General features: G+C 52.3%; 1 protein-coding gene across 1 annotated transcript; it reads left to right on the top strand.

The window, feature by feature from the left end:
* Window positions 1-13,679: 13,679 nt before the first annotated feature.
* LOC147652088 (maestro heat-like repeat-containing protein family member 7) lies at window positions 13,680-19,881 on the top strand. The gene is made up of 16 exons (XM_086898889.1): window positions 13,680-14,527; window positions 14,627-14,779; window positions 15,020-15,084; window positions 15,229-15,345; window positions 15,534-15,682; window positions 16,010-16,157; window positions 16,406-16,593; window positions 16,683-16,820; window positions 17,090-17,204; window positions 17,380-17,520; window positions 17,718-17,894; window positions 18,028-18,183; window positions 18,346-18,447; window positions 18,815-18,917; window positions 19,201-19,254; window positions 19,535-19,881. The coding sequence occupies exons 1-16, from the start codon at window positions 14,395-14,397 to the stop codon at window positions 19,732-19,734; spliced, it is 2,139 nt and encodes a 712-aa protein (XP_086755015.1). The 5' UTR covers window positions 13,680-14,394; the 3' UTR covers window positions 19,735-19,881.
* Window positions 19,882-21,986: the final 2,105 nt, after the last annotated feature.

Here is a 21,986-nt window from a genome sequence, read left to right as displayed (position 1 = left end):
TGTGTACGCTCGATTACAGCCTGACCTGTGGGGGAGTGGGGGATGCCAGTTTTATGTTCCACTCCCCACTGCTGGACAAATTCCAGGAACTCCTTGGATTTATATGCTGGGCCATTATCTGTTTTAATTTCTTTAGGGATTCCCAATACAGAAAAGGCTTGTACTAAGTGTTGTTTAGCATGCACAGACTTTTCTCCTGCATGAGCAGAGGCATACACCGCTCCCGAGTATGTATCGATACTCACATGTACATACTTAAGGCGACCAAAACTGGGAATGTGAGTGATATCTGTTTGCCACACCTCACAGCTCTTAAGGCCTCTGGGATTAACCCCGATGCCTAATGATGGCACTGCCTGGAGCTGACAATTGGGACAAGTAGCCACGATGGCTTTAGCCTGATTCCGTGTCAGCTGGAACTGACGAATCAGTCCTGGCACATTTTGATGATATTGTTGGTGACTTATTTTTGCCTGCTGAAACACATCAGGGAGACATACCTTTTCGGCTGGGGCAGCAAGGGAATCAGCCTTCCGGTTCCCCTCAGCGATTTCACCTGGCAATGGGGTGTGCGATCTTATGTGCATCACATAGAAAGGTTGTTCTCTATTCGAGACCAAGTAAATCAGTCTTGAAAGCAATCTAAAGAGATGTTCATTCTCAATGTCTTTGAGAACTGCCTGTTCCGCTCTGGACACCACTCCTGCTACGTAGGCTGAGTCAGTAACTAAATTAATTGGTTCTGAAAATTTTTCAAAGGCTCTCACGACCGCAGCTAGTTCAGCTATCTGGGGTGACCCCTCTACAAACTCAACATCAGCTTCCCAAAGCTGAGTCTGTGGATTTCTCCAAGTCATCACCGACTTGTTGGATGTCCCAGATGCATCAGTGAACACTGTGAGAGCTTTGAGTGGCCTCCGGCTCCTTTTCTCACGAGGAATGAGATGGAATTCCTCATGAAACAATTTGTGTGATGGTGCATGAACTGAAATTTGCCCACTATAGCTGTCCAGAGCTAACTGGAGGTTAGCATTGCTCTGCAGCAGATGCTCAAACATCTCTTTGGTCAGTCTCTCAGGGGAGTTTTTCCCTTCTCCAGAGAGCCTGACTGGGAGGTGAATACACATAAAGTCACAACCTGCCAGTTCCCGCAGCCTTACCCTGGCCTTTTGAATCAGCTGAGCCATCAGCTCTTGTGGCTTGGTGATAGTCTTGGGTCTTTGATGGGAGAGGAAAACCCATTCTATTATTAAGAGTGGGTCTCTCTGCCCTTCAGCCCATTGGAATATTAACCCATGTAGGTGTGGCAATTTTCCCAGGACAATAAATTTGAAAGGCAGCTCAGGTTTGAAGCGGTGTGCCTGTCTTTCTGTCAAGGCCTTTTGTGCCTTTTCAATTACAGTTTTTGCTTCTGGAGTTAGCACTCTGGGAGACAGTAACTCTCTCTCCCCTTTTAATAAATTGAGTAGGGGGCCCAGGTCTTCATTGGTGAGACCTAGCCAGGGTCTGACCCAGTTTAGTGACCCGCATAGAGAATGAAGATCTGCTAGAGTTTTAGGATTACCAATAATTTCCAATTTTTGTGGAAACAACAGTCCGTGCTGTAATTTGCAGGCCCAGATATTTCCAAGGTGGCATCCTCTGAACTTTGTCTTCCTGCAATTGGAATCCAGCAGAGGTTAAAACTTTAACCACTAGGTCAAGGGTGTCTTTCAGTATGTTGTTATTGGGACAGCATATTAAAATATCGTCCATATAATGCAAAATGATAGCCTCTCTCTTTTCAGCACGCACTGAGGACAGCAATGACCCTACATACCACTGGCAGATGAAGGGGCTGGCTTTCATCCCCTGAGGTAATACTGTCCAGTGGTACCGTTTCATTGGGGCTTCCCTGTTCATGGTAGGAATGGAAAAGGCAAACCTTGGTGCATCCTCTGGATGCAGGGGAATTTGAAAAAAGCAATCTTTAATATCCAGTACTGCTAGTAGCCAATCTTGTGGTAGCATGGTTGGGGAGGGCATTCCTGGTTGGAGAGATCCCATGTCTTGTATTTTTTTGTTTATTTCTCTTAAATCTTGAAGGAGACGCCATTTATCTTTCCCTGGCTTTTTTATTACAAACACCGGGGAATTCCAAGGGCTGTTTGTTTCTACTATGTGTCCCTTAGCCAATTCTTCTTCCACTAATTTTTCTAGCGCCCTAAGTTTTTGTTTGCTGAGAGGCCACTGGTTCACCCAAATTGGATCATTATCTAGCCAAGATAATTTTTGGACAGGACGCTGTACAGTGGCCTCTATCAAAAATCCTGAGGTGTCTCAGGAATAGTGAGTTTTACCCCCCACTGCAACATGGTATCTCTCCCCCACAGGGGGCACTTGTAGTCAATTACAAAAGGTCGGACACTAGCAATCCTACCATCCGGACCTTCGATCTGGACGATATCTCTAGCAATTTTTGCCAGTTTCATCCCTCCAACACCTTGTATTTTTCCTGCCACTGGTTGTAGTTCCCAGTGTGAGGGCCACACCTTTTCCGGTATGATAGTCACATCTGCCCCAGTGTCAATTAACCCTTCTACATGGAGATGTTCTGATTTATGTGTTAAATTGCATCCTATAATTGGCTTGTTTTCACCCACTACTTCTGCCCAGTAAACTCCCGGTGCTTTGTCATCTACTGGGACTTCTGTTGGAACAGGGATTACCTGGGCTATTACCTGCCCTTTGTCTATATAGAAAGGTGGTTGGGGGCACCTAGCTAAGAGAGTGAGGTGTGTTAGGTCTCCCGTGATTGTCATGGGAGCCACCTCAATCTCTATTGGTGTGTGTGCTGTGTCTCCAATAACAAAATACCTACTATCCAGTCCAGCCAGGTCTTGTGAATTATCCTGCAAATCTACTCCAACAACAGTCCAGCGGTCAGATCTGAAACAAAAAGCTTTAGAAGTTACAAGTCTGAATCGCTTTTGCGGTTGCCAGACCTTATTAGGCAAACGTTTTTCACAATTATAGTTTTGCAGTTTTTCACCCCCCTTCCCCCTTTTTATTAAAGGACAGAGATTCGTTTCCACTTCATTTATGTCTGCACGCTGAGTGGATAAGCGCTGTGATGTAAGTTTTTTGGCAAGCTGGTATCCGTGTGTTTCTGTTGTTTTAAAGGACAGTTTTTAGCAAAGTGTCCTGGTTTTCTGCAATAAAAACAAATTCGCTGTTGCTGGTCAGGCATCATCTGTTCATTCCTTGTCTCAGATGAAACTGCAGCAACAGGTCTTGGGGTGGTCCAGGGAGGTCTCTTTTCCTGCGAAAACATCTCTGCTTTCCTTGCACAGGCCGCTGACATCTGTGCTAGGGTCGGAGGGGGATCCACAGGCAAACCTAAAATGACTCTACGGCAAGATTCATTAGCATTTCTCTGAGCAAGTTCCTTGACTAACTCTGTCTGTACCACAGGGTCTTCTACCTGACGGGAGACTTGTTCTCTTAATCGGTCTAAGAATTGCAGGAATCCTTCTGAGGGCATTTGTTTTACATTAATATAACTGCCCTTAGTGTCAGCTGTAGGTAGCTGTGTGAAAGCCTTTTCTGCAGCTGTAGTGATTTTATCTATCACAACTTTTGGCAATGCCCTAGTTTGGTCCTCAGGTTTTTCCCATACTCCTTCACCACATAAATGCTCTAAAGTAATAGGATTATTTAATAAATCTACATATTGGGGATTAGTTTTTAATAATTCCACCAGTATGTTTTTTAGAAACCGCTTCCATGTGTTTTCCCATAATTCAAATTCAGATGGTGTAAGCAAACACTTAAAAAGATCTTTAATATCTGTAGGAACTAAATCATTTGAGGTTAATGTTGTTTTAACAATGCTTTTAAATATTTCACTATTACGGCCAAATTCTCTTTGTACTTTGCAAATTTCTTTTTTGTCTTGGTATGAAAACGGTTTGTAAGTACGGTTTTGTGGTCTCGTTCCAGTAAAGGTGACAGGAGCAACAGTGGGGAAAAAGGCTGAATTAAAACTATTTAGTTTTCTATTCTCAGTTGTATTGAGCTGGGCGGGGGGAAGGGCTTGTCTTGCTCGGACATCGGGGAAGCCCGTATTCCCCCATCCCCCAGGGGCACCATGTGGCTCCACACTGGGAGCAGGCTGTGAGGTTCCACCCTTCCATCTCCCGGGGCGTCCCCCGGGGCCATCAGGGCAATTTGCAGCAGCACAACCACACCCGCCTTTGGAATGTGGTGAGGCAACCTCACCTCCCTGCTCGGTCTCGGCCCCGCCCCCCGGACCGTGGGAACTGGGCGGGGCCCCGCCCCTCAGCCCCCACTCGGCCCCGCCCCCAGCCCCGCCCCCGGTTTTCACCTCATCTCCGCCCCCAGCCCCGCCCCCGCAGGAGCCGGGCAGGGGGGCGCTCCCCCTCACGCCGGGCCTCGGGGTTCCACCCCCCCCCATGTCGGGTCTCGGGGTTCCACCCCCCCCCATGTCGGGTCTCGGGGTCTCCCCCCCCGCCACACCGGGCCTCGGGGTTCCACCCCCGCCCATGTCGGGTCTCGGGGTCTCCCCCCACTCCATGCCAGGCCCGGGAGGCTGGCACCCCCCCATCGGGGGGCAGAGCCGGGACACCCCTGCCCCTCTGCAGGAGCAAGGGGTGTAACTCTCTCCCTCCCCGCTCCTCCTCCCCACGGGACAGGGGCCGGAGGAACAGGGAATAGGGTTACAGCCTCGGGGGACAGGGTCATAGGGTGGGGCTAGGCAGGGCTGGGGGGGATTATGGGTAGGAGAAAGGGGATACACATGGGGATTCACTATGTGGCCGGGTAACACGTGGCCGGCGCCATCTTGGCTCTCAGCCATGTGGGGATAGAAAGATACATTTTCTGTAACACTGACAGGGTATAGGGAGGGAGCCTTGATGGCTTGTGAGGCAGGACTAGGTGACTGAGAGAGACACACCGGATTAGAACTTGTATTGTTTGTCTCGGGTATCTTTTCCATTGGGGAAACAAAGGTTTTGGGTGAAAAGTTAGAAAAATTAGGTGGATACTGTGGTGCTTGTTTGTCTTCTGTTTTTATTTCTCTGTTAACTAATTCTTTTCGAATTAAAAGAAAAACTGGGAGGAATTTCAGGGCTGATTTGTCTCCTCCTTCTATTTTTAAGGTTAATAAATTTCCAATTTCATCCCAGGCAGTTACTGAATCTAATTTCAACAATTCGATCTGTTTACTTTGCTGAGTCAAATATGATACAAACTGTTTTATCTTATGTTTTGAAATTTTTACATTTGTGTTTTTTAAAAAATTCTGTACTTGTTGTGTATGACTCCTTTCTTGTGTGCATAGCCGGGATCCCATTTTTGGAGGTCACAGCAGCTCTGCACACAATCTGTCTATTTTCCCTACCACAGAAAACAAGGTTGCACCAAAAGGATTACAATTAAACTCACACTGTACAGGCAGCAGGGAGAATTCCCTCTCCCACCCCCTCTCCGTCTCTGCCCACGGCTGGGGGAACCCCACACGCTCGGGTCTGCTGCCGCTGGGAAGGAGTTACACGGAACACAGTCCCCTGGGATCTGTTTCACTCTCCAGCCCTCCCAGCCCGGTGTCCGAGTTCAATCTTACCTTTTTCTGTCGTTTTCTGGCAGTGGAAGGATACTTGTTGCCCTGGAATCGGTCTTCTGGTGCTGGAGGATTTTCGACTCCTTTTCGGAAACTTTTTTTGCTGTATTTTTTTTAACTGCATCCAAAGTCTCGAAAGAACGGCTCACCCTGGCTCCGATAAGCCTTTAACGTGGGCTTGTTCAGCCCCACGTTGGGCGCCACTCTGTTGCTATCCGGCTCCCTGCTGGGACCCCTCTGTCCCACCCCCCGTGGTGCCTGCTCGTCCCTGGGCACAGGCGGCGGAGGGGGTCCTGGAGTGGATACAACACGGACTCAAAGTATCTAGACACAAGAGGCTCAAACTTGCTGAAATAATCCCGGGTTTATTGTCTGTCGTCCATCCGGGGCAAGAGAGAGAGCGAAATGCTCTGGATCTTATCTCTTATACCAGGGGGCAGGGGTGATTAGGGGATGCAGGGAGGTCACAGCCAATGGGAAGGGGGGGGAGGGAAAGAAGGTTTTCAGGTAGGAACTAACATTACACAAACCAGAGGTGAGTTTTACCCTTGGGAGGTACCAAGATTTCTAGATGCACTACAACAGGTGGGGACCTGTTTTCTCATGAGGGGCTTCACTATCAATCCCCAGTCGGGATTTTTAATTGGGACCACTGTTGAGCACGCAACACCTACCAGCCCTCGGCTCACCTGGAAACAAGACCATCCAGTGTGGGTCGACCTTTCTACCCAAAAGTTATGCACGCTGGAAGCCCCTGTGGAGGAGCAACTTTCCAAGGGCCACATCACGGAGACCAACAGCCCTTGGAACTTCCCTGTCTTTGTCTTGAAAAAGCCCAGCAAAGACAGGTGGAGATTCCTCCACCACCTCAGAAAGATAAATGAGGCCATTGAGAACATGGGTCCCCTGCAGCCCGGCTTGCCCTCACCATCAGTGTTGCCCTGTGACTGGAAACTTGCAGTAATTGATATAAAAGACTGCTTTTTAAATATTCCCCTCCATCCGTCTCACTCTGCATTCTCTGTCCTCTCCTCTAACACACACGCCCCTCTAAAGCGCTACCACTGGCTTGTCCTCCTACAAGGGATGAAAAATTTACAAGGATATACCAGTGGTACGTGGCCCACACTCTGTCCCACATCAGGAGCCTCTTCCCAGAGGTGATAATACTCCATTACATGGATGATATCTTGGTCTGTGCCCCAGGTGACTCATACCTGGATGTGACTTGAATAAGACTATTAAGGCCAACGAGGAGGTTGGGTTCAAAATCTGTGAGGACAAGATCCAACGCACCTGCCCCTGGGCCTACCTGGGACTCTGGATCTGTGGGCAGACCATCGTGCCCCAGCAGCTTAAGATCAGGGATGACCCAAGGACACTGCATGATCTCCACCAACTCTGTACGTCCATTATTGGGTATGTCCCCTGCTGGGAATCACAACAGAGGTCCTTGTGCCACTCTTCAACCTACGCCGTGCCAGCTAGGACCTGGATTCACCACGTGCCCTCATGCTGGAGGCCCGGGAGCCCATCTCCAATGTTCAAGAGGCCCTGTCTTCATGGCAAGCCCACTGCTACAAGCCCAGCCTGCCTTTCCAGTTTGCCATCCTAGGTAAGGCCCCTCAATTTCATGGCCTCAATTTCCAATGGAACACTCACTCAAAAGACCTCCTAATTATCCTCCAGTGGGTGTTCCCTTACCATCAGTCGGCTAAGATGATAACTACCACTCAGGAATTAATGGCAGAATTGGTCAAGAAGGCCCAATCTTGCCTCCACTCTCTCGTGGAATGTGAGTTCACATGCATTTACTTACCACTGGCTACCGTGGAGGATTTGGAACATTTGATCCAATTCAATGAGAGCCTTCAGTTTGCCCTGGAGAGCTACCCAGACCAAAATTCCATCCGTTATCCCAAACATAATCTGTTCAATTCAGCTTTTAATCTGATCCCCAAATTCATCCCAAGTAAGGCACCTCTCAAGGTTCTGACTCTTTTCACTGACAGCTCAGGGTCCTCCCACAAGTCAGTAATGACTTGGAAGGAACCCAGGATGCAGAAGTGGAAGTCTGATGTCCAGGTGGTGGAAGGGTCACCACAACTAGAAGAATTAGTAGCCATCATCGGAGCATTTGAGAGATTTCAAGAACCTATAAATGTGGTTATTGATTTGGCGTGTCTTGCGGGAGTAGCTATGAGGACTGATCATTCTTTATTAAAAGAAGTCTCCAACCTAAATTTGACCCGGGCCAGTGAAAACGGTAAACGCAGCTGCCGGCAGCGAGCAGGAGGGAAAAAAGCCCCGGCGGGCTCTGCCACGGCAGGGGAGGGCAAGGGGTGGGGAATGCCCCAGGCCTCCAGCCAAAGAAAGATAAACACAAAATTTTCTAACTCTGCTAATAAGCTAAAAAAAATCTCACCACAACATCAATTTATAGAAGATGTTTTCTAAAACAATTAATCTCATCTCCCACAGGAAGCATCCCTTTCGCATAATGCATGTGAGGTCACATACTGAGCTCCCAGGAGCCATCGCAGAGAAAAACAGGAGGGCGGATGCACTTGCCATGATGGCTGGGACACCAAACGTGCCGGACTTCTTTGCCCAGGCAAAGATATCCCATGTCTTTTTCCACCAAAATGTCCCAGCCCTCATGCACATGTTCCATCTATGTAGGGACCAAGTCAGAGCTATCGTGGCCACCTGCCCAAACTGCCAGTCATATCAACTGCCATCCCTAAGCTCTGGGGTCAATGCCAGAGGCTTCAGCAGTTGCTAAGTACGGCAGACGGATGTCACCCACTACCCATCATTCGGGAGATTAAAATAAATACACCAATTAGTGGACACCTTTTTGGATACAGTGTTTGCTTTGGCCCATGCAGGAGAAGATGCAACCCATACCATCAAGCATCTTCTCCTGGCATTTGCCATCCTGGGACTCCCCAAAGAAATCAAGACACACAATAAGCCTTAACACCTCCTGTAACTAAAAAACTTTTTTCAGTTAGTAGGGGGTGAAGCACACAGCAGGCATTCCCCATAATCCCATAGGTCAATAAATAATGAAAAGGACCCATTGTACCATCAAGCAGGCCCTTAATCAGCAGCAAGGTGGAACAGAGACTATGTCTCCCATTGGGAGACTCTGTAAGGCTCCCAATGTAATCAATTTCTTAAATTGCATATTCTCAGAGCCGACCCCTCCCCTTTATTCCGGCACTTCTCCAATTCGACCCAAGCTAAGCTCAATGAGAGGCCACAGGTGCTGATGAAAGATCCTGCGACTCAACAAAAACAGGGCCTTTCCCATTGATTACCTTAGGGATGGGATACGCCTGTGTGTTAACTCCATCTAGTCCCAAATAGTTCCCAAGGAAATACAGCAAGCCTTACTTAAGGCTGACGAACACTACCCCTGACAAAAAAAGCAAGACCCTTTCCAAGTCCACTACCACAGAGCTGCAAGATGAAACCACAGCTGCCTGGAGGTGGAGGTGCCACAAGATGCAGCTTCTTCAAAAACCACACTGCCCTGTCACCAGGTCTCAGACAATGCAGAACTCCAGAAACCACTATAACACCACAGGCTAGGCACTTCCTAGCCATTGCTTCTACAGAGAAGTTTGTTGTTACTCCCAGTTATCACCCAACCCTCACTTCCCTTTATACTTAGCTCCCCCACACTTACTGCCCCTCTTCAGTCCTTTTTCCTCTTTCCCAAAAACTCCCCAAATCCCTGTCTTCAAGTGTTTAGTTTTTTAAACAGAAAGGGAGTATAGACAGTTGAGGGCAAAACTTTGGATGGGTACAAAGAAATGCCCTCCTCTTCCCCCAAAGACTTAAGTATGCATGTTTTTACCCCAACAGAAGCTCCGTCCTCAGAGAAATGAAAATCACTTGCCTTGCAGTTGCCTCTGTGATCCTTGGGATGTCCTCAATTGTTGATGGCTGGTTCCAGGGGTCTGTTCGACCCCCAGCTCTGCCACCAACTATCCCAGATACGGCTCCCGGAAGGAACGGCCATACAGGGAGTCTCAGGCTGCTTCCAGCCAGGGGTAACCCTTAGGAGCTCAGCCTGAGACTTCACGTGTTCAGCTCTTTTAGAAGGGATTTCAGCTCTTGCAGTAATCAGCTCAGATCAGCCCAGCTCCGCTCATGGGTTACCCCAGCCGACACGTAGACAAGAGACAGGAGACTGTGTAGCGTTCCGCAGAATCTCGATTGTCAGGCTTCAGTGAAGGGGGCCAGTGACAGTCACATCCACTGAACTGGGCAAAAGCTGGGGTTTTTACAGGGAAGGGGAGAATTGGGAAAAGGACCAATGCTCTAAGACCAGGGTAAAATGACCAATAGTTTACAGGGAGATAACATGGAGTCCCAAAGCAGGAAGGGGTCTACAGCTTAGTTGCCATGACTAAGTAGTTTTGTCTTATCTTAGGGGACAGAACTCCAAGGAGGAAGCCTGTCAGGGGACTGGGCTTCCTCCACACTCAATCCTCTGGGTGCCCCCGACACCAACAACTGTGAGTGCGTGGATGATAGCACAGCCCAAAGAAAATGTGTGCGTCACCTTGGCCAAAGCCATTGGCCAAGAGAACATGTGCCTGTCCATGAGGAGTGTGAGTGACCCACTGTCATCATGCCTGGTGGGGATCTCTTTTGGGCCATACGATTGCCCCAACCTAGGAAAATGGAGCTGCCCCAACCGGATGGTTGCCTGCCATGAGTGGAAGAAGATACTTCCATTTGCCCAGCAAAATCCACAGGAATTGGATCTACTGGGGTTGGCCAAAGTGAGTTATTGTATGAATTTCCATTTTCAGAAGCCGTCCTCATGGGCGTATGTCATCACCCCCACAAACAAAGCTTATAATTTGACAAACTGGTGTCATTACACCCATAAGACACCAGCAGATTTCTCTGGAGAGTTCCGGGATCGACTTCTCCCCCTCTGTGAGGTGCCTCAGGGAGGCAAAGATTTCATTTCAGATAAGCATTGTTAAAGTGAGAGGCATGCCTGTAAGTCCGGCTACTGTGAATTTTGACCTCCTGCTTTGGGGGATGGGCAGTGTGAGCCCTGGATGAAGTTGTCCCACCCAAGACCCCTGAGGGGTGGCCCAGGAGTTCTGATTGGGTTTGAGTCCCTGGGGGTTTCTCCTTTGTTGTGTTCCTACTGGTCCCTGACCCTGAACTCCACCCTGGTTCTGTCCCTCAAAACCCCTCACCCTGCCTTTGTTCGGTGCTCTCTGTTTCTGAATGAGTTTGTTCCCAGGCTGAATAAATGGTTTCATGAACAAAGGCCCGTCTCATTCCTATCCTAAGCTGCGTCCCAGTAACTGTAGCTTCCCTGGACATGATCCTGCAACATCCCCCCAGGTGTCTTCTTCATCTGTGGGGATCGGGCATGGGCATGGATCCCCCACAAGCTTAAAGGAGGTCTGTGCATGCTATCAACTCTTGATCTTGACCCCAAACATAACACTGATTGAAGATTGGAGACAACGGAAACATTTGGCCCACTTAAAGAGGGAGACTGCCATATTTGACGTAAATTGTGATGACAAGTATTTCAGTTGGCCAAAGACAAAAAGGGTCATCAGTGTTTTCACCGGGGGTGGAAGCAGCAAAGGCCCTCGACAGTCTCTCTCACTTGGGATGTTGGTAGTGAAGCGCATGAACCTCACTTATGCCGCCCTTCATGACCTCCTTAAAGATGAAGAAGTTACCAGGCATGCAACTTTACAAAACAGGGCAGCAATTGACTTCCTGCTGCTCACCCATGGGCATGACTGTCAGGACTTTGAAGGGCTGCGCTGTTTCAAGTTATCGTCCCACTTGGAAAGCATCCACACTAGCATCCAGAGGATCCAAAACAAAGTTGAAGATCCCCAGGCTGAGAAGCCCCCTCAGCGGTGTCAAGATCAATTTGGACACCTGAGGATCAAGGGATGGGTAGGTTCTTTTCTTAATAATGTTTTGTGGATTCTTTTGGTTATTTTTATTGTTTAACTAATGTTTTCATGTTTTTTACATTTTGGCAAAAAGGCTGTTGGGGAGGCTTTTTTCAATTAAAAAAGAGGAAACAGTTCTAGAGGCTGACAAACTGACTGATCCTGTAGCCACTCTCCCCTGGAGGGAGAGCCTCTAGGCTTTTACCAGCTGCTCTCCCTCAAAGGGCAAGGTCTCGATGGAGAGCCTTTGTTGTTACAGGGACATGTTAAGTGGTGCCTAACATGTCCTTCCCCCTGTATGCATATTATTTGTACCCTGTTGTCCCTTCCCCCTTGTTCCGCCCCAGAATCCACAGACCATTGTCCCTGTAGCTTCACCCCACCCCCTGCTTTTCCTATATAATCCCTGCTCTTACTGAGCCAAGGGCACTTCTCGTCTCGGGAACCCTTTGGGAGAGAAGAATAAAGACCTCCTTGGAACCCCACACGGCACCTCCTGTCTCTTTTCCTTGGTGGCACCCAAGGAACAGCGGCCATTCCAAAAGCCCTTTGAAGGGCTCGCAGCTGAATCATGGGGGCAAGGCAAGTGTGCCAGGGTGCCCGGGGGAAGTGCCACAGGAGACGCGTCCCTGGGAAGGTTGTGCCACCTTGACCACCTCTGTCTGCTGCCACAGAGAAATGGTCAAATTTAAAATAAAAAATGCCGTTTTGAAAGCAATAAATTGATCAGTAATAATTTTAAACAGGGACAGCATGAGTCAGCCACTGACTTTGTGGACAGGCTCTGAGCAGCTGTGTGTTAATAGACAGCCCTAGATCCCTTACCAGACGTGGGAAAGCAGCAGTTAGTATCCCTGATGTTAGGGAAATCCAGCCCAGATATCGGACAGAGACTTCAGAAGCCAGAAGAGCCTGTAAATAGGGACTTCAAGGCATTCATGAAAAAAAGCATAGCAGGTGTACAGTAATAGAGACGAAAAGAGAAAGAACTCACTACAGCCATAGGGGTAGCTCTGGATCAGCACCAGGGCAGGGGACATGGGCATGGATGAGACAGGGGCAAAAATACCAGAGGCGGAGGAAGTTCAAACCAGCCTCAGACTAAGTTGGGGCTGAAGCAATGTGCATCTTGTAAGAAAGAAGGACACTGGAAACTCCAGTGGCGCAGGGCTCAGAGCAGCATTCGTGGCCTGGCCCACACGTTCCTTGTCTGTGTCACACCCTGGGCAGGTTTAGGATGGCCACCAGCCGGGCCGTGTCCCAAGGAGGCCGTGCCAGCTTCTGTGCAAGGCCCCGTGCCCTTCCTGCTGCGGCTGCGTCGGCAGCCCTGGGGGCTCCTTCTGCTGCCCTGAGCCTGCAGAGCAGGGCAGCGTTTGCTGCTGGTTTGAGGCGTTCCTAAATATCCCGTCGGGGATATTTAGGAACGCCTCAAACCAGCAGCAAACGCTTGACGCAGTTCTGCCGGAGCCCAGGCTAGCTCAGAGAAACACACCAGCAGCCACGTCAGGTGTGTGGAACTACCTTGGTTTATCAGTGCCAAAGGCAGAAGCTTTGAGCCTTGTGCTCGGGTACAAACAAACAGCCAATGGGGAATCCAGGAGGAAGTAGCGAAGGGAGGGCGTTCCAATGCAGGAAGCATCAGGGATGAGGGGGAATAGAGGACCGGTCATGCAGGCCAATGAGGCCTCGAGGCTTAGGGGGTTGACAGGGAAGGATCCAGAACAAAGGGCAGGCTTTACAATGATGGACAAGGGGTAGGGGCAGGGTTGTGGTGACAGGCAGGGAAGGCTTGGGAATAAGGAGCTGGCTTTACAATGAAGGGCAGATCAGGGGAGGATACAACTCCTAGGGGCAAACCAACTTTGGATGAACAGGGGGGAGCAGAAGAGTGAACCATAGAACTGACAAACTTCCAACAACAACTAAACTTAAACAATTGCCGCAACACTGTCTTTGACACTTTGGGCAAGAGATTCCTTCCAATCGAGGCCACTTTGAGGGGGGATGGGGGATGGGGGGAGAACTAGGGCACGTGGCAGTGTTTGCAAGGGCCCTTTGTGACATGGTCAGCGTGGGATGGAAAGGGACAGGGTGTCAGAGAGCCCTTTGTGACACGTGGTGACAGAGGAGCTGGCCACAGCGACAGGTCCACACCACAGTGCTCGGTGCACGCGACGGGACAGGACGCGCCAGAGCGGTGCTGTGAGGAGCCCCCGCACAGCGCACTCGTTTGTGTCTCACCCGGAGCTTCTCTGAGCCGTCATTCTTGCAGGTGACCTCGAGGCCAGACCACAGGACTTGGTGACCTGTGGCCTTGCCGAGGCTTCTTTTCTTAAGGTGCCCTCGAGGGCAGACTGTGGGACCTGGTGAGCCGGTGCTTTTCCGAGGCATCGCCCATCCCTGCAGTCACTGCCCTTGAGACCAGGGCACAATCCTTGACGAGGAGCCTCCTGTCCTTGTGGCAGGAGCCCTCAAGACCCGAGTGCAGGACTTGCTGTTCTGCAGTCTTGCCGGGACTTGAGGCTTGCAGGTGCCTTCCAGGCACGACTGCAGGACTTGCTGCCTCAGAGCTTTTCTGAGGCATCGCCCATCCCTGCAGTCACTGCCCTTGAGACCAGGGCACAATCCTTGACGAGGAGCCTCCTGTCCTTGTGGCAGGAGCCCTCAAGACCTGAGTGCAGGACTTGCTGTCCTGCAGTCTTGCCGGGACTTGAGTCTTGCAGGTGCCTTCCAGGCACGACTGCAGGACTTGCTGCCTCAGAGCTTTTCTGAGGCATCTCTATTGCAAGTACCATAAATCCAGGCACTGCCATGGAGCAGCGACCTCCAAGAATTCCCAAGCTGGCCTGGGTGGAGGAGGAGGAGAAGGAGGAAGAAGAAGGCCCTGGAGCTGCCCCAGATGTAGAGACGGAAGAGGTGCAGGAGTTCCAGCCGCTGGAGGAGGGTGAGTTGCAGAGCTCGGCCTTAGGGCTAGTGCCTGTTGCCAGCTTAGCCCCATCCCATTGCATGCCATGCCATCCCCTGGTGCTGTTCTGATGGAAAGGATGGGAGAGTGTTGGAGATCTGGAGCAGCGACCCCCGAGAGTGCCCAAGCTGGCCTGGGTGGAGGAGGAGGACGAGGAAGAGGAAGAAGGCCCTGGAGCTGCCCCAGAAGTAGAGATTGAAGAGGTGCAGGAGTTCCAGCCGCTGGAGGAGGGTGAGTTGCAGAGCTGGACCACAGGGCTGGTGCCTGCAGACAGCTTGGTCCCATCCCATCCAATCCCATCCCCTGGGGACATGCCCTCAGAAAGGATAGGAGAGAAGCTGGGGCTTGCCTCCAAGCAGTGGCTGTGCTCAGTTCCCTGGGGCTGTCCCTGCCTGGGGATCACAGGGCTGGGCAGCGTTCTCCAGCCTCTCCTGCAGCCCCTCAGCTCTGGCCGCTCTCGCTCTTTGCCAGATTCAGCCATGGACCAGACACAAGAGCAGGGCCTTGCCTGTGGCCTCTTCCATGGAACAGCACAGGTACCTGCAGCCATCCCCAACTGGGCTGGGCCTGCTGGCACGGCTCAGCCCAGCACCATGCTTGGAACACTCCATGCAATATCCCTCTCTTCCCACCCTTCCTTCTCCTACCCAACATGCAAATTCATCAAGCACATTTGGCAGGAAGAGACCAGCGTCATGGGCACTGGGTCCATGGAAGATGGTGACGTCTACACCAGCGACACCAGTGCTGCCATGCTGGAATTCATTTTGGAGGAGGGTGTTTCCATTCCAGAGCAAGTAAGCAGCCTGTGGCCAGGGGTTGATTCTCCAGGGATCGCTTGGCCTCCCAAGCCACGCCTGCTGATCACTCTAAGCCTTTGAGGCCATTGCAGCGTGGTGACAAGGGAAGCACTTCTCTGGAGATGCTGGGGACATTCCTGACTCCCTCTGGCAGCTTTCCAAGTCTCCCCTTGTGCCTTCTCCAGGTGCCTGCCGTGGTGAGGTACATCCACCAGTGGCTCATGGCCAATGAGTCTGCTGACTCCAGGCTGGGCAGGACCCTGCTGGATCTGACCGAGGCACAGCCCACTGACGTGGTCATTGCTCTCCTGCGTGTGGCCCCAACGTGTGACAGGTAAGGGGCCCACTTGCCCAGAGGGCTCAGGGCTCCCCAGCCCATCAGCCTGCACAGCCCTGCCCAGGTGTCTGAGCAACAGAGAGTTCCAGGGTCCTGTGTACCTGGGACCTTTCCCAGCCCTGCTACATCGGCCCCCAAGCCTGCTGCCATGCCATGCCCCCTCAGGGCCCTGTCCCCGCAGGGCTGGCTCGCCTGGGTGCTGCTGCTGGCGAGGGGCAGCGGGCAGAGGCAGAGCTGGCAGCCAGCTCTGCTCCCCCCGCCACTGCTGCCCAGGCCACGGGGATGTGTCTGAGACCCCCGTGAGACAGAGCTGTCACCCCACAGAGCTGCAATGACCATGTGGAAGACCATCATGTGCTCGAGCAGGACTGTGGAGCCAGTAGTACAGATACTCCTCGATGTGCTGAGAACCTGGCCAGAGCACAGCACGTGCACCTCCGATGGGGACAACACGGGTGTCTTTGCCCTGGCTGTGAGTTTCTGGAACAGGCCTTTGCTCACCCCATGGCCGACTGCCTCTTCAGCAGCTCCGTTTCCTCCTTCCCCCACTGCATCTCCCTGCCTCAGGCACTGGGCTGAAACCTGGCCTAGGGGCAGCTTCAGGGGCACAAGGCGTGGAGCCCCCCAAGGCTTTCCCCTGGCCTTCCCTGCCACGCTCAGGCCCTGCCACACAGATACCTTGGCACTGGGTACTATCCCTGGGTGCTTTGTCCTCTGCAGGCAACAGTGGTGATGTGGAAGTTCCTTCAGGTGCCCTGTGTCCCACGGGTAGTGAAGGCGTATTTTCCTCGCGTCTTAGTCCATCTGCTCTTCCAAGTGTTCTTCAGCACTTTGGAGATGCCACAGGAGGTTGATACCTTCTGGAAGGCATGCCAGGAGCAACACGGCCTTGCCATCAGCCCCAACAGGTGCTCCATCCCACTCCTCCCGTTCCTGCCATGTCCGCAGGGCAGGAGCCAGTGCTCCCAGCGTGACCTGGGCTTTGTTGTGCACACAGGTTTGCAGTGCGAGCCCTGAAGTCTCTACTCTGCCGAATGCATCGTGAGCAAGTGGTGTTGTCAATGGAACGCAAGTGTGGCTGGGACACGCTGCTCTGCGCTGACACCCACCATCATGCTGTGGGTCTCCTGGCCAGGTGAGACCCCTTCTCCCCATTGCCTCTGGCATTTGTGCCCCGTGCTGAGGTTGCCCCACACAGTCCCCATTGTCGTGGGCCAGAGGGCCTCGTCACCGAGGGACAGCTAAGGAGACTGGAAAAGGTTGGGAGAGGAAGGCTCCCACATGGAGCCACCTCCCCAAGGGCTCAGGTCCCCTTGTAGGATGCTGATCAAACACCAGAACTCTGGGAATCAGTCCTGGGAGATGTCCCTTACCCACAGGCTTTGTTACTTTTTCACCTGCCAGGGAGATATCCTGTGTCTCCAGACGCTTGTGTTTCCGCATCGTTCGCTACCTGCTCCGGCTACTCAGCACACAGGAGGCACGCTGGGATCTGCCTGCCCTGGCATTCCTTGTGGAGGTGAGCCCCATGGCCAGAACTGCCTCCCTGCAGAGCTGTCTGCCACCTCTCGGCCCTCTCATAGCTGCAGCTGCCTGGGACGGTGCCCATGCCCTGGGCTGCCGCCTGGGCCCAGCCCTGTGTGGTTCCATGCTCCTGCCGGCTCGCTCCCCAGTCACTGCCCGGTGCCTTTCAGGTCCTGGCGCGCCTGGACTTGACTGAACGTGGTGCTAACAGAATCCTGGAGATCTTGTCAATGCACCTGCAAAGCGAGTGCAAAGAGAGGCGTCACCTGGCACTCAGGGCTCTACTTCAGCTTACTGACAAACCCTCAGTGGTGAGAAGTGGGCAGTGGCAGAAGCTGCACTGGGGAATGCAGTCACATGGGTTTGGCTGGGCTTTGGGCAAAAACGCAGCTGCTGCCAGCTCTCCTGCCTCCCGCTTCAGCTGCCTGAGTGCTCTGGGACAGACCTTTGGCCTCTTGACCCCGTGGCAGCAGCAGGGTGGCGTTTCATAGACTTCTGTTCTGCACAGACTGAAAAAATGTGGAGCCTGACGGAAAGGCTTGTGGAGCTCCTGCAGGATGCAGATGGAGAAAGAGTTCGGATGACAGTCATGGTGCTCAGCTTTATAGTCTTGGAGACGAAGAAGCTGATACCCGGCCCCATTGCCCTGCAGCTGGCTGAGGCGCTCCTGCCACTCTTTGACTACGTAAGGCTCTGTGCCCCCAGCCGAGGCCACTGGCTGCTGCCTGGACACTTGATGCCCTGGGGATTTGCAGGCCTGTGCTTTGCTGAGCCCCGTGCCGACAGGGCTGAGGTTTTTTTCTCTTCCTTTCATATAGGATAATAGCCAGGTGCAGCTGGTGTCCACCTTGCTCTTCCGAACATTGGTGACTGTTCGCGTGGAAAAGGAAAAAGAGGCCCTGAAGTCACATGTGCACCAGAGCCTGCTGCCACTCTTCTTCCACTGCCACGATGAGAACCAGCAGGTGGCTGAGGTGAGGACTCCCGGGCTACTGCTGTCACCCGGGGAGGGGGCTCGGCTGCCTCCTGCAGGCCTGGCACCTTGCCGGCTGCAGCCTCCTGCAGGCCTTGGCACACGAATGCGGGTCCTGTGCCCTGGCTTGTGGGGCCATCTGAGGGTCTCTGCTGCTTTCCAGGCCTCTCAGAGAGCACTGCTTAGCATGGTCAAGGTCCTGAAGAGGAGAGATCTTGCAAATCCTGTGAAGGATAAGCAACTGTGGAAGTTCGCTGAGGTCCTGGTAAGGACGGCCTGGAAGGCCCAGCCTCAGCCTGGAGAAGCCCCCTGTCCCCGGCGCTCGGTGCATGGGGCTGGCAGCTGGGCCCCTGCCCAGTGCCGCAGCCGGGGCCACACGGCTTCTTCTCCAGGCTCCTGTGGCCCTGAGCCGGCTGCCGATGGAGCCCCGAGCCACTGGGGCTGCGGGGCGGGCCGGCACCGCGGCTCCCCGGGCAGCAGCCGGCCCTCTGCCCCCTCCAGAGCCCGGCGCCAGTGGCTGCTGCCCGGTGCCTCAGGGCTGGGCGGGCACGGGAGGCCCGGGCTGGCCGCAGGCAGCGCCCGGCCAAGGGGCAGAGCCCGCGCCAACCCTTCCCTCCTGCCGCTCTCTGCAGCTGGCACAGGACGAGAGCCGAGCGGCCGAGTACCTGCACCAGGCCCTGCCGTACCTGCAGAACCCACAGGAGTCCCTGCGAGCAGCGGCCATCAGGTTCATGGGTGAGCCACGAGCCCGGGCTCCCTCCTCGCCCCGCCGCAGCTCGGACCCGGCCCCGGCTGCTGCTGTCCCGGCAGCGGCACCCGGGCCCGGCGCCCTGGAGCCCCGGCTGCCCTCGGGGCTGCTGCTGCCGGCCTCTGGCAGCCGTGCCCTTGGGCTGAGTCAGGATGCGGCAAGGGCTGGGGCTGAGCCCTGCCGGGGTGGGAGGGCTTGTGGCCCCAGTACTGGCAGCGCCGCTGGCAGGGAGCTGTGCTGCCGGGGCCCTGACAGGCTCTGTGTTCCCAGGGATTGCCGGGCAGCTCCTGATGGGGCAGAATGAAGAGCTGGAGATCTGGCAATGTGAGTGAGGGCAGCGGGCGGTCAGCGGGGCTGGCGGGGGGAGCTGCAATCCCTGGCCTGGCTGCGGAGGGCTCTGCTCAATGTGCAGATGAGGGGCAGCGTGGGCAGAGCACAGCGAGACTTCAGGGGCACGTGGGGCATTCGTGGCCAGCAGCTTCGTGCTGATCCCTGCTCCCTGCAGCGCATGGCAAAAGCCGGCTGGAATGGGCCTGGCAGGGGGCTCTCCGTGGGCCCTCGTAGGACTGGGATCTGACTGTGGCTCTGTTTGTCTCTCTTCCAGCCCTTGCAGAAATGATAAATGACGTCAGCCTGGAGATCAGAAGCCTTGCTCTCCAGACATTTCACCTGCTGACGGCAGGAGACCCCGCTCCAATCTCCATGTTCCAGTGGCTGCGAGATGAGCTCCGCAGAGCATGGAGAGCACGGCCTCGTCTATCGAGCCTCAGCTGCCTATGCTGCTGCAGCTATAGTGGGAACTGATCCGGCAGGATCTGTCTGCTGGGGCCACATGAGCTGGCAGGCATTTTGCTTTTCTTGAATATTGTTATTTTACTTTTTTTCATAATTCCAGTGTAGGAATATAGGATTTTCATAATGTAGTGTAGAAATATAGGATGTGTTACAATACACAGACTCCCAAGACTTTTCTTTTGCTGCGCACGGTGCACAGGGCATAGGGGAAGAGGGTGAAAAGGGTGCTTGTGCTCGGCAAGCTGCCCAGGCGTGCAGTGGTGCAGGGAAAGTGGCTAGAAGGCCTTGGCCTGTGGTGGTTGTGCTGAAGGCACAACCTCTGTCCCAAGCCAAGGAAGCGCCATCTGTGTCCTTTTTCCGGTGTGTTGCTGCCTGCGTTGCTGAGAGCTTCCAGGTGCCTTGTTGTAGTGCATCTAAAAATCTTGGTAGCTTCCAAGGGTAAAACTCACCTCTGGTTTGTGTAATGGGAGTTCCTACCTGAAAACCTTCTTTCCCTTCCCCCTTCCCATTGGCTGTGACCTCCCTGCATCCCCTAATCACCCCTGCCCCTTGGTATAAGAGGTAAGACCCAGAGCATTTTGGTCTCTCTCTTGCCTTGGATGGACAACAGACAATAAACCCGGGATTATTCCAGCAAGTTTGAGCCTTCTGTGTCTAGATAGTTTGAGTCCATGTTGTATTCACTCCAGGACCCCCTCCGCGGCCTATGCCCTGAGAAGAGCAGGCTCTCACCACAGGGGGTGGGACAGAGGGGTCCCATCGGGGAGAAGGAGTGCAACAGTGCCTCTTGATCCAGCTCCATAAGCAACCCCCAGCATCTGCCTTGTTCCTGACACCCAGCTTCTCTGGTGCTTCCCCAGAGCTCCAAACTGAAGCAGGTTTATCTGACGGGGTTGAGAATGCTGGCATGTGCCAGCACTGGAGATCTCAGGATTGCAAGGAAGAAGCCACAAATCCCCCTTTTCAGGATATTCCAACCTTCTCAATCACGTCCTGAACAGGGATCAGCGGAATTACCAGAATGCCGATGGTTGTAAGATCCCAGCTGTACAGAGATGTGGTAACTGAGAGGTACTTGGAAAGATTTGATTCCATTATCAGTCTCATGGAAGGGTAAGTTATTGTCGTGGTTTTAAACCAATAACTAAGAAAATTACTTACTTCTTGCTGTGAGATATGGATTAGAACAAGAGCAAAACAGGCATACAACTTAAACGGGAAAAAAAAAAAAGAAAGTTTATTGACAAACTACAATAATAAGAACACCAGAATAAACCTCCAGAAAAACCTTTCCATCCCCTATCTACCCACTATTTCCTTATTAACATGACAACAGAGACAAAAACTCTGGAACTTTGATGGTTAAAACAGTCCCCATTCTTGCTACAGTCTTTTTACTAGTCTTTATAGAGAAACAGAAGTTTCTTCCTGTTAATTTATGGAGTTTCTCACAAGAAAACTATTTTTTTTATAGTTTTCTATTGCCCTAATATTAGCTGCTCAGAGCTGCTATTATTAGAGTTCACTCCTCCCATTTTCACATCACTCTGAAGTGTGTATGGGCCATGAGTCTTGAGATAGCATTTTTAAAGATAAGTTATTCAAAGGCAAAAAAGTCTTCTTCATCTGTTTCTGTGAGCTTCACCAGAAAACAGTTTTCTCATTGCCTCTCAAAGCTTCAAATCTCCCAACAGTTTTTTCATTGCCTCTCAAGGCTTCAAATCTCCCAGCACTTCACTATACTATAATTACTCTTTACTCAAATTTACACTTTGAACACTATTCTTTTCTAGATCCTGTATCATGAATTAAAGGAGTTCTTTTCAGGACTTCATTGTCCATCTCCATAGTTTTAACAGGGAGATATTTCAGCTTAATTAAAGCATCTTCTTAATTCTCTACCTTTCCTGAAGCTTCTTTTCTTTCCTGTCACTGGTAGTTTATAAAGTCTCTTTTCATGTTGATCACTCTCTCTCTCTCTCTCTGGATAAAAAGATTAATCCGCAAGTCTCATCTGGGTAATGAAAGAGTTAAAATCTTGCCCAGGCTTTTGTAGATGGTTCGAGGATCTCTGCCGAACAGGAGCTGGAGCCGTCTGCGATGGAAGGTTCCTCATGGCTGCTCTGGAGCGTGTGGTCGCTGCTCTAACCCGCTGCAAGTCCAGGGCCTCTCTCTTTCTTCACTGGGCAGTTTCTAGTGAATGTAGTTACAGCAAAACCTGCAGTCGAACCACAGATCGGCTCGGCCCGGCCCGGGCCCGA

The sequence above is a fragment of the Cyanistes caeruleus genome, chromosome 7, assembly GCF_971803275.1.
Source record: "Cyanistes caeruleus chromosome 7, bCyaCae1.hap1.1, whole genome shotgun sequence".
Lineage (NCBI taxonomy): Eukaryota > Metazoa > Chordata > Aves > Passeriformes > Paridae > Cyanistes > Cyanistes caeruleus.
This window is presented reverse-complemented; position numbering and strand designations above follow the sequence as displayed.